At 47.8% G+C, this 12,852-nt stretch overlaps 1 protein-coding gene across 2 annotated transcripts in view; it reads left to right on the top strand.

The window, feature by feature from the left end:
• stau2 (staufen double-stranded RNA binding protein 2) overlaps positions 1 to 12,852 on the top strand; it is a 64,421-nt gene that overhangs the window by 38,937 nt on the left and 12,632 nt on the right. For both annotated transcript variants that reach the window (XM_040167192.2, XM_040167191.2), the window contains exon 14: positions 3,187 to 3,300. In XM_040167192.2, coding sequence (XP_040023126.2) covers positions 3,187 to 3,300 — 114 coding nt within the window. The remainder of the gene's footprint in view (positions 1 to 3,186; positions 3,301 to 12,852) is intronic.

The following is a 12,852-nucleotide window of genomic DNA, read 5'->3' as shown; positions in this document are numbered from 1 at the left end:
CGGGAAACGCATATTCACAGTGTCCTTTGAACACTCTTGACCCCTGATGGTCCCCACTCGAGTGGCTCGACTCGGGCCCCTAATTGCTGCTCACCAACAATGACGGCGTTCCTCAGCGCAGAGGCCTTGTTTTATTATAGGAAAGTCAAAGTTATTTCCGTTCAATCTGATTCTCCGCGCGGCTAAGTTTGGAACCGAGCTCTTTGTCCTGCAGAACTTGTGTTCTCTGTTTTTGAACAACTGGTGGTTTATGACACAACGCATGGCAAGTGTTTGTTTTCACGGTTACCTTGACAGTATTGCGTAACGCCGGCCTAACGATATGGACTTCTGCACGCATGTCAGCCCCCCCCTCCCCCACACATGTCAGTTGGGTTTCCTGTTTGTGGACATGCACTTAACGTGGATTTGGGGCATGGCTGCGTGCACCGTCGCGACCGTGATTCCCTTTTAGTTTGTGCGTATGTTCGTTTTTTTTGTCGGAGAGGAGCATCTGAAGAGGAGCCAGCCAGCCAGCTTTAGGAGCCAGATGTCAGAGGTCGTTCCACGTTAGTGCCGTCGATCAATCGCAGGCCTTGCGTAACTCTCCTGCCTCTTTGTCTTTAAAGGAAGTGGATTAGAGGCTGTTTACTGAGTTGGGACCTGGAATGATTAGTTAGGCCTGTTTTTAGAATGCATGCACTCACCGATGCACACAAACACGCATTCAAAACCCACATCCTGTCTGGGAGAATAGACTGTTTGTTTTAAAGAGGCTCGTTATTTCAGTTAACGCCGAATCGTCGCATATGAGATAAAGCCACAGAGTTCTTTGATGCTGGCACAGCTTTCATTTCCTACCTGCAGGTCAGAGTTCTTGTAAAATCCCCAAACTTACCAGGATCTTTTATTGTTTCATCAGAAAGCCACCGAAAAAATGAAAGACCTCCAGGTGGCGTTTTGGTGACATCTGCCAATTTAGCTGTTTAAACCAGGATTTGGAGCAAGTCAAGGTGGTGGACTGGACTTTTATCATATCCAACCCATAAAAGTGGAGAAAAAACTATTATATAAATATTAGCAATCTTCCCTCCATCAATAGCTTCATTTACAGGGTAGATGCCAAAGTCAACAAGATCACATATTTGATATGTTTGATTTAATTTAATCACAACCAACCAAAGGAGAACTTCCATGTGTATTTGGGAACACAAACACTTGTGTAATGTTCAAAGATACTTATTAATTGGTGGTTTCCATCAACTGAACATACACATTTCTGTCCCTGTACTCTCTTCACAATGGGAGAAGTTTAAAATAATTAGAAATTTGATAAATCAGGCGTATATATCTCTTTCCGACCAGAGAGCGAGGGAGAGCGTCTGTTTCCTCCAAGCGGCATCAAAGGGCCTCGCCCTCGGCTGGAGGCCCGACAGCTCGCGATAGATGAAGCGAGCAAAGTGATCGGACGACATGATTGCACCATACATCTCCCAAACCACGGGCCTTTATACTCCCCGCGTTTACGCGCAGGTTAATATCTATTCCCACGCAAACGCAGTCCTTTACAAAGCGGTCTGAAGGAGTTTGCGAAAGAAGCTGTATGTTCTTGTTACCAAACAATGAGATTCATACTCTTAAAAAGTGCTCCCCTTTGGGTTTTTTCTTTCTTCCTTTCTCTCCTTAACGTCAAAGTCTGGAGAATTTATTGGAGATTAACTTGTCAGAGGAGGCTTTTTCCACGGCTAACTTTACGACATTCATCATTCATACACATAACAGATAGCATTCCACAATTTGTCACTGTGGGCCCCGTCTCCCCGGCAGCAGGTGTGCGCGCACATGCACGCATTGGTAAATGTGTGTGTTCTTGCGTACCGAGCAGAACATCTCATGTTTGTGCACATCTTTGCAACGGGCGGACATGCATGCGTCTGGCCGGGCCGGTGCACGCACGCTCTGTTCCACGCATGTTCATAACTCACAGAGGAGACGCACACAACGTGCTCTGGAAGCTTTCAGTCACAGACCATACGCAGCTGCTCGCACGGCCGTGTGTACAAATTTTCCATGTAAAGCCAACAAATTGCAGCCCGTCGTAGGCTTGATCCGGTGAGCAGAAGTGAATGTGCTCAAAGCAGACGCGCACGTGCGTTTTGTGTCGTCACATACATGTGTTGTTGCTTAGGAGGTAATAGGAACTTGGAACTCCTCGGCAAACAAAAACAAGCAGTCGAACCAATAGCCCCATTATAGATGAATTGAACAGATATCAACATTGAAATGTCTTCCAACTCATTTTTCTGTAACATGAGTTGTTATGGAAATGATACATTGATCTATAAAAGTATGTGGAATTGATTTAAGCATCATGGTTCTGGTATTTCTTTTGTTTATTTTGGGTGTAACTAATTCCACTCATCGTGGCCCACAAACCCTTTTTATTTCTTATTTTCATGTGACTGACTTATCTTAGCAGTTTGAAGTGCGGTGCTTTCGCACAGAGGGAGCTAGAAGCTGCGACATGACAGTGGCTAAATGCTTCAATACCTGCCATCCGCTCTCTGACGCGTGAGAGCCTTTTGAGTCTCGCCCTCGCTCCTTCTGTCCTTTCTTGCATTGCTGTCAGAACTTTCTCGTCTCTCAGGTCTCATATGTATTTTGTTTTCCATTTATTAAGATGCCTGCAGCTGTCCTGGGCATAAGTAGGCCAGGCAAACGCATGCACTCGCGTACACGTGAAAATACACACGCACGTGCACAGAGAAGTAGGGCAGGCATTTTCACCAAAGCCCTTGGATCTCGTGAGCAGGCCGTCCCAGAGGAGCATCGTGTCATAACAGTCCTGATTGCACAGCATTTAGGAAGGCCTGCAGAGTTAACCTCTCCGTGATGAGGGGTCGCCAGTGATGTCATCATTACCCCCCTCTGATGTCCTCCAAATCGTACACATACACACCCATGCGTTCATTCCCCTCCGTTGCCATCTCTGTATGGTGTGGGGGTAATTGTCCACAAATGGTCTGTGGTGGCAATTAGGCATGCAAGATTTACTCTCAAGCCGACCTCTTCCAAAAACCTTCGATGCTTCAGGTCTCTGGTTTCTTGCGCTTTGATAGATCTTTTCCTGTGTTTACTTTAGGGGTAACTCAGCTATGTCCACCCTTGCCCCCCCCCCCCCCCCCCCCCCCCCCCCTTCCCTTCCAGGTGCAGTACAGTGATGCGCAGAGTGGCAAGGATTTCGTGACCTATCTGACCCTCTCCCCTGTGCAGATGACTTTCCACGGCACTGGGAGCACCCTCCAAGCCAGCCATGACCAGGTATGTGTATGTGTGTGTACTGATCGGCATGTGAAGGGAAGGTGGGTGTCACACCTGTTCAAAGCTGTACTGCCAAAAATGGGACAAAGATGTCTAATATTGATCAAAGTGGGTATTAGTCTTGCGTAAGCTGGTTATAGCAATGACAATCTGAAAGTTGCCAGATATGAAGGAGAATTGAAACCTGACATCTCTGGTTGCAAATCCTTAATGCAGTTCTTTTGGTTATACATAAAAAAGAATAATAACAAAAAAAATCTACCAACTATGTCAATTAAAATGGCGTTCATAAATCATTTTATCACCGCGTTCGAACCGTAAACGACAATCCCCATATGACGGCCGATTGTATCAGACGGCTGTACTCTTTAGGTTCACTGAAGTGTAGCACGTAGTGTGTGTGCATACAGGGTTCTGTCTCCGTCGGGGTCTCGTCCTCTAATTAACAGAGAAGCCTCGGCTCCGTGGCTTTAATATTAATCACCAGGGCGTCACAGCAACCTGCGATAATTACCACTCATTGCATTTCTCCTTCACAAGCCTCCGCCGCCAGTTCGCCATGACTTTCCATCCACCAAAGTAATCCGCATCCTTAAAAAGCCTTGTGGCGTACCCCTCTTTCTCTCTCTCTCTCTCGCCCGCTCTCTTTCTCGTACTTCCCATACTCAGAAGGAGGCTCATTGTCTTGTGTTGCCCAAGCAGAAAACCCGTTGCTTACATTCTATCACCTAAACATAAGGACGCCCCTTTTATTCAACGGCCTTCAAAGCTTTAATAAAGAGCCGGCCCGGCCCTGAATGGGACAGCTGACAGGGGGCTAGCACCGCCGCCGCCGCCACGCTAGCCGAGAGCCAAGCCAATATAGGCCAGGCAGGTCTGCGTCCTCGGGACCTGTTGTTGCCAGGAGCACTGGTGCATGACCGACTGTTGGAGGACGCCTTTCTTTTACTCCTCTCTGTACAGTGAGGAGTGCGACCCACAAAGGGAGCAACTGACAATAAGGGGTCGCCCCCCCCCCCCCCGGCAGCCCCCCCGAAAACCCCAACACTCGTTGAACAAAGTTCAACGAGGCGCCGCGCATTCCGTCGACCTCGCCGCGGACGCTGGGAGGACGCGGCGTGCTGTGGACGTAGTAATGAGGCGCGTGGGGGGTTACCTGCGTTTTTTATCGTGGATCAGATTCATCCGTCGTGCCGCAGAGTTGCAAATTGATAGTTTGCCGGAGGTCCGCGGGACTCGCAGACACACACACACACACACACACACACACACAGACACACACACACACACACGAAACAGCCAGAGGAAATGTTCTTCCCACCTCTCTGCCCGTGATGAATAAAGGAAAGACGTGGGTATTCTTTTGATCCGGTTTTTTGATCTTTATTTGCCAACACAAGTGAGCCTCTTCCCGATGTTTGGTCCATGTTGTGGCAGCGGAGGTGTAACAAAGATCTGTTGGGCTGTAAACATGGAGAGTGTTATCGAATATGCCCCTTGATTAGCCGCCATGTGAGATGAGGACTAAAGAAAAAAGAAAAGAGCGCACGCACTTCAGGGATTGTTGCACAACAAAGCAAAGATGTAATCTGATCAGTTAATCAGCCCACTGTGGCAGCAGCAATAACAACAGTAAGCGAGTTTACTGTCAATAATAGTTCAAAGGACAGTTTTCAAATTGTGGCCCACACTTTGTTGTTTTGGTTTAAACCCAAAGTTCATGGGTCCCTCCCGCCCCCTGGTGCTCCCCCCTCTGTCTTGGTCCCCGGGTGAACCAGCTATTTGTATATTCATTACCATTTGTGTTGGGCATCAGTAGCCGATCATTGGGGTGAATGCTGCATCCATGTTTCTTATAAAGTAAATACATAATAAAGTAAGAAATTACTAAATTGGGTTGCTTTTATTACATATGAAATGTCACGACTATTAAAATACTTATGAGTATATCCGTATATTAGAAGGCATCATTATTGCTTCCATATCAAAAGATCTCCACTCATCCGGGTTCCCCTTTCTAGGTTATTAATGCAATATGTTTCAGTGTTTACGCATTTCATCAGTTGGGCAGCTATTAAATATCTGTCTGTAGGCTTGTTAAGTGTGGAGCATCCCGTTGTACTTTAGTGATTGTGTACATTTTTCACTCCGTAAACACTTGGATGACACTACCAGTGAGTCTGGACATAAATATTCCTACAGTTTAAAAAAAAAAAGGGAATTGGCTGTTAAAGTAAAACCGTCGTACAGCCTTCTGCTGAAAGGTAAACATTACTTATCGCGAGCCGAGCTCTTTATCAACAAGTGCAGACGCGCGGCGCAGAAACGCCGGCACACAAACGCCTGCACACAAACCGCAGTGCCATAATCCTTGGCCTTGTGTGGACATTCCTGGAGGGCCTGTACGTGTGAGAGATATACAGCTGAGTGCTCTTTCTGACCTTATGTGCCATCCATTCGGTGCCATCTGCCAAACACATGTGAGCCATTGGGCCGCTGCGCTGCCGGAAAACTGTCCTGCAGCCAAAGATGTTTGTCAACATATTCTACATTTTGACTCTGGATTCTTTTGCTGATGGCTCCTGCCTTTAGGGTCCAGTGTTTCTAATTAATGTCTTTATCCAAAACATCCAGCGCACACGGACTGATTCAAAGCCATGGCTGTAGGATATATATATATATATATATATATTTAGACACTTCTTCTCGACTGCGCTAGATGCTTTTCACACAGGCTTATTTCTGTGTTTGTTCTGTCGAGCTGAAGTAACTCCCTGGCGCTCCCTCTGTGGCGGCAGTCGGATACCGGGGGGGCCGGGGCCCACTGTGCGTGCAAGGTGTCGCTGGTCCAACATGAGCGGCCCGCAATCGAAGATGACAGGGTGACTGTTGTCTGCCACCAGACTCGGTGTGTGCGTGCGTGCGTGCGTGCGTGCGTGTGTGTGTCTGTCTGTGTGAGAGAGTGCGGGGTAGCTTTGCGTGCAGTAATGTCCTCAGCTGAGCCACCACGGGTCCCGGGGGCCCAAGTCTCCCACATTTTCAGCAGTGGCTGCTGGGGTTTTCTGCAGCGGGAGCCCATTTTGGCTGATTTGATGTGACACGTATCAGGATTAAAATGTGTTTAAGACATGCTTTCAGGTAATGAGGCCTAATTCTTTATATATTTTTTAGCTTTTGTGTGTGAATTACACCAGGTTTGCTTCTCTGAATGCTAGTTTTCCGCTTTTCTCTTTGTGTTTGTTTTTTTTATCTCGATGAGCAAATCCATGTTTTGCAACGCCTGTTTATGAACAGACTTCTGTGAGAGAGTCCTATGATTCCTCTTGGGTGCAGCTCCTTCACATGGCTGGAATCGTAAAGCACCAATTGGTCACATGCTTACTCTCATCAGCTTATGATGCCCGATTCGCACACTGTGCCATCCCTCACGGTTACACAATCCTCCCTGCTGGAACACAACACTGGGCAGCCTTGCCGAAAGGAATTGTGCGTCTGACCTTGTGCCTAGTGTGTGGATTTTTTTTTCCCGCCAGCAGAGCTGGGACGAGGACACAAAGGTCAAAGGAGCTGGGGCCACAGGCGACTGATGAATGACCAGTGGCGAGGAGAACACTTTATTTATGTGTCCCACACATTCCTGCCTTCATTCGTCTGTCTTGTTGAAAATAGATATAAATGACGCATAAAAAGGAAAAAGAGTGCCGGTAGGAGAGTGCGGTGGCAGAGAGGAGACAGACGTAGGTGATTCATGGCGTGGGGACTGCTGGGATGGTCTTCACAGACCCCCCACGGAGCTCAGGAGAACAGCAGGAGAAGGAGCGGCGGAGGGGTGTTTGAAGTCCTCCTTCCCGACCGAGGCGCAGACGCCCCCCCCCCCAGGCGGGGCTTCCTCTCGGGGGGGTCCCGCGGGAGTGTTACCCAACCAGGCAGCTGTCAGACAGCTTCTCCTCCCTTCTTATCTGTCTCTCCTTTATGCGCCAGTGTTGTGAAGCCAAACGCGGCACCTGGACGCATCCTAAATCACCGTATGGGGGGGGAAAAAACATGGGGATCGGGACCTAATCTGCATCGACGTGGCCTGAAATGTTTTCAATGAATACGAAGCAGACGTTTGTGACTACAATGGAGACCTTCCTTCAGTGATGTGTAGACCCACCGGTGTGTGTGTGTGTGTCAACGTTCCCCTTTGTTAAATAAGGACACAGGATGCATTAAGACGACAACAAGATCAAACCCCCAGAAACGTTCGTCAGTAGCTGTAACCTCAAAAGCCTGGAGAACACATGGCGAATGTTGGACAATAATAGTAGCAGTAAAGTGTGAGCTGAGCTGGTTGAAAGATCCTAAGCTACAGATCCTGTAAAAACAAAGCCTGTAATATGTAACTTGGATGAGGGGCCTTTGTGCTGTGAGTTGAGGGTGGAGCAGCTTCGAAACGTTAACTTGCTCTCTTTGCTTCATTGAGTGAAATGGGACTATTCATTTGCTACTATGGCGCAGGGTTCAGGAACAGCTTCAAGGTGATGTGATGAGTCTGTCATTCTTCACTACAATTCGCTCACCTCAGGCCTTTCTTTTACTCCCACCATCCACAGAGACACCTCCCCTGCTCCCCCTCAGCATCACCTTTTCAATGCCGCGTGCACCTTGCTAACCCTCCCCAACACCCCCCCCCACCCCTCCCACTGTTAGACCCCCCCCCCCCCCCCGCGGCTCCCCTTGCCCAAACCCAGCCTGTTTCCACCCCGGCGGAGGACAAAGTGATGCCTCCCCACGGCGATCCATCACTCCCGTCTGTCTTCTCGCATGCCCTCCTCAGGAAACACCTTTCAGACCAGGAGATTACAGTGTGACGAGAGAGGAGAGGAGCAGTGAAAGAATGATAGAGGAGGAGCGAGAGGTGGTAAACGATCCACCGAGGCAGCGAGGGAGAGGTGGCGGGTGGGGTGGGGGTGTACCGGAGAAGAGGAACTGTAGAGAAATTGATTGAGTGGGGATACACGAGAGTGATGAGGACAGCGAATGAGAAAATGGGAGATAGATGTGACTGTCTTGTCTTTTCTTTTCTTCCTCCTTTTTCTCTGCGCACCAGGGTAAGCGGCGTCCACTGGGAAGAGAATAAACATGAACTTGCCCATTAGGGGACGTGTTGAGAGCTCCAAGTGGCCCCTTGGAACATCAGCATGTCTATTAAGGGCTGACATGGGGTGGAACTGAACACACACACACACACACACACACGCGCAAACACTCCTTACTTACTGCCATGATCTCAAAGGACGGCATCAAACTAAAAGGGATCATAGGGTCGTTCTATTTTAGAACACTACATCATGTCCCCTCTGGCACATGCAATAGTTTACGTTGGATCACTTCAGCGGATCTCGGTCGGACCTCGGCATATCTTTGTATCGCGTTCAATACGATTGAGTTAAACGGGCGTCAGATTGTGCACAAGGTAAAGCATGCAGACAATGATCAGCTGAACATAAAACTACATTTATATTCTTTAGTCATGTGGGCCTTTTTTTATTGGCTATTGATTCAATTAGTTTACTTAATATATTAATCATTCAGTCTCTAAAATGCTGAAAAAGATAATTCACATATTATTGGTTTCCAAAAGTGACCTAAACCCTAAAGGTATTTTATGTCAGAATATTTAATCAATTATTGTACAAAATGGAGATCTCAAAAAGCTGTAGGCATCACTTCTTTCTTTTTTATTATCGAGGAGGATCCTCGGAGCAGGTTGTCAACCGCTTTCTAAGGGAACTGTGTAAAAACGGTGAGGATATTGCCGCACCGCGTTAGTTGCACTCGAACTCCCGGCAAAGCGTCCGGCCAACGAGCAACTGGCATTTACAGAGGAGCCCTCTGGCTGCATCAGGCCTGCAAGAACTCCGCTGCTTCCTCAAGCTTTGAGTCGCATGCTGTGTAATCTACCCTCTACGACCGTATCAGTGACTTATTACAGGAATTAACCCAGTTTGAAGGATGACTCAGCAGGTTGCTCTCGTAAACACGTTTACACACACACACACACACACACACACACACACTCGCACGTGTGCAGGCCGAGCTGATCGTTACGGGTGATACCTTCGTTCCTGCCCGAAATGACACCGAAGGCTTCAGGCGTTGAATGTTTTAAGTTGTCGTAGATGTGTAAATGGGACGGACTCTCAACTACCCGGCGAGCTCGATTAATGTTTTTTACCCCACCTGCACATTTGGATTCAAACCCTTAATGTGCTGTTTCTCTGAAAGCTGCATTGAGATTTAATACACTTCTCCACCACAAGTGATTGTGAAGGGTTGTATTGTTTTATGTGTGGCCTTATTACCATTCTAATCAGATGTCAGGTTGTTTTCTACTTTATAGAAGTGATTACTTGCAGTGTAATTTCTATCTATATTCAACTGTATATAAATGAAGCTTCTCCTATTGCATTCTGGGTCCTGTCAGACCAGGGTGTTTGCTCTTGAGGCCACCAAAGGTGTTGCCTTCATTATCACCTCCTTGTCAAGAGGACTAAGGTGTTTTAGCTGTGGCCTTGCAACCTTCAGGCTCTGGTGTGTGATTTTTCACACACGCAAATTTGGCATGGATAAAGGCCTCTTAACTAATCACACCTCTCTTCAGTCATCACGCCTCCTCCCCCTTTCCCCCGTGGGAGGCATAAGCAAGCCGGGCTGCTAATTCGCTACCTCCCGCTCCTTTGTAGCGTCTTTGGTTCATTATCTTAATGTCATTTGATACTGAGTGATAGTTTGCCTCGCTGAAAAGGTCCCCAAGATAAAGGCCGGGTATTTCGTCTTTTTCCCTCCGCCATCTCCCAGAGGCAACACGCGAGGTGCGTCACCTGGAAACACTTTTTCTAACACCAACGCAGACGGCAGAGGATGACATTTCCCCTTGTTTCATAATCCGCATCATCAACAGTCTCCTATTGTCCCAACATGCAAAGCTGGTGCAGTGGATTGCAATGTTAGGGCTCTTTTTTTGAGAGGTTTTCCCCCAAAGATATAAAAGTGAGCGGTGACAAATGTTCCTATTTATGAGCATTTAGGAAATACTTTTCGCATAGCTGATACGGCGATGTGTGGTAAACCGCTAAATCCCCAATGTCACCGCTCCTCCTTCCGCCATCCCACATCTGTAAAACGGCAACGCAGCAAACCGGCCCAGATGCTTGAAGTCTCGTCCCACTTTTAAAGTTGCACAATGCATCAAACATCGGTTGTGCAACTCCCGTCGGTGGGCAAAGCTCCGGATTTTTAAAAAAGCCCTTTAACTTGATATGTGACACACGTCTCGTGGTTAACGGCTTCGAGGTATTAATCATCGCAGAGTGCTCCCAAAAGCAAATCGTACACTGACAGTAATTGAAGAGATGCCTCACAGGCACAAAAACAGCCACACACATACACACACTGCACAATGAGCGGTATTGTTGGTTGTAATCACACTCTTGTGTTGCTTCTCTGACTTAATGAAATACAATCTCTCAGATGTTGAGAGGCCATTTGTTTCTAAAAGGTTATTTTTGCAAAGTTGTGCACAGCGTGATTGTGGCACGTCCTTTAGTTCGGCTTAAAGTTCCTGAATTGACGAGCCATCGACTCGTAGCCCCCCTCCCAAAACTGCAACCATGAGGCTAAAAGAAGAGCCCCTCTTTCACGCCGCCCCCAAATTGGGCCCTAAATGCCCCTCGCTGTCCACCGGCAGGTAACGACGCTTCCAGCGGTGGGGGTTCGGGTCGTTAATGTCCCCGCGTCCATCGCTGCTCTGTGGCTGCGTACTGAGTTATGGAGATGAGCGTAGCGACTGGGGAATGTTTTTCTGTCTGTCTGAGCCCCCCCTCCTTTCTCTCTCTCACACACACACACACACCCCTAATCCCATCCTCTCCCCTAACTGCCCCCCCCCCCCCCTCCACCTACACCACAACCACCTTCCTCTCATCTGGATGTTGACGCATTTTCAGGCCTCAAACAGCAGACAATTTGAAACACTCAAAACAACAGCCACATCGGGGGTTAACACCGGTTACAACCACGGTGTCACACACTCCTGCGGTTAAAGTAAACTGTGTGTGTGTGTGCGTGTGTGTGTGCGTGTGCGCGCCTCTTATAACAGTATCTTCATGATCTTCCCTGTAAATAAAGTCACAAGTGAAAGCTTGTGTTCCGTTTTAGATGCAAATTCCGCCCGACACTTTGCATTTAGAGAGGATAAGGGGAGATTATGCAAACCACACTGTCACTGCCGAAGATGTGAGGGGCAGAAAAGTCGCGGCAGCAGGTGAAACAAGAGATGAGTAGCATTGTCTTTTCTTTTTTCTTTATTAAGGAAGATTGACTCCTTTCGCGTGTCTCCGCTAGCTGAGCAGAAGGCAGGCGTGATCGCTCTCCTGTTGCATGTAACAGCTATTGCATCTAGAGATGGGACAAACTATGCTGTAATATTCTCTCAGCTTTTTAAATGTACATCACAATTTCAATACTTTTATGTGCTACTATGGTTTATTGACGTTTGCATTTCATTTTAGCTTAGTTTTTACAGATTTTAGGGATAGAAGCAGTTGAAGGTTCCTTCCTATGTAGGAACAGGGGGATCATTTCTGGAGTACAGTGATGATTCATAAAGGATTCCTGATATAATCCGTACACTAGCCTGCGTCATTTTCTTTTCAAAACTGTACTGATTGCATAGAAACGTCTTCTTTTTTCCTTCATACTTCTCAAGATTGTCCACATAAGTTGGTTAAATGCATTCAGCGTCATTTGCACGACATGTGTTGAAAAGACTGAAACCAAACCTGTACTCGACAAGGCGCTCCTCTTTTAAATCCATATGTAACTCATCAGGCAATGTTATGAATGCACGGATTAAAGGAAACCGCAGAATCTGAACCACCGCTTATATGCGTGGAGAGAACGCACACCTCAATTTGCCACGACGGGAGGGAAATTACATTTTGATTGCCCCTCCATAGTTGATTGTAAACGGAACATGTGCAACGTGACTTTCGCATGTAGCCATTTGCGCACACGTTGTGTTGGCGGGACGGCGTAATGACTTTCCCAATATGCTGTGATTCATTGTCCGTGCTTTCAAGTAAGAGGTCTGATGCAGCATAGTTACTAAATAAACATTTGTTGCAGAGGCCCCCCCGCTTTCCTCCGGGACACCTCCTCTATTCCTAACTTCCCTCTACTTCTCTTTCAAACTGGAACACATTCTCCTTCTCGACGCTCTGATCTGCCGTCCGTCCGTCTTTGCCCCCCCCCCCCCCACCCCCCTCCTCCACATCTCCCCTGTGCCCGGTGAGTAAACGTGGGACCGTGTGAGCCTTCGGGAGGACTTTGAAATGAGACATGGGCTGGGACATCAGAGGACTGTGCCACTCTGGATGAAGCCCCCTTGATTTATAAGAGAGCAGCGAGTGGAGGGGGGGAGGGGGGCCACGAGGTCCTCCATTAGTCCCCTGACCTCTGTTTCATGGGACCAACCACTGCCTAAGAGGAGAGGGAGGAGAAGAATGG

This window comes from Gasterosteus aculeatus, chromosome 21 (genome assembly GCF_964276395.1).
Source record: "Gasterosteus aculeatus chromosome 21, fGasAcu3.hap1.1, whole genome shotgun sequence".
NCBI classification, from domain to species: domain Eukaryota; kingdom Metazoa; phylum Chordata; class Actinopteri; order Perciformes; family Gasterosteidae; genus Gasterosteus; species Gasterosteus aculeatus.
This window is presented reverse-complemented; position numbering and strand designations above follow the sequence as displayed.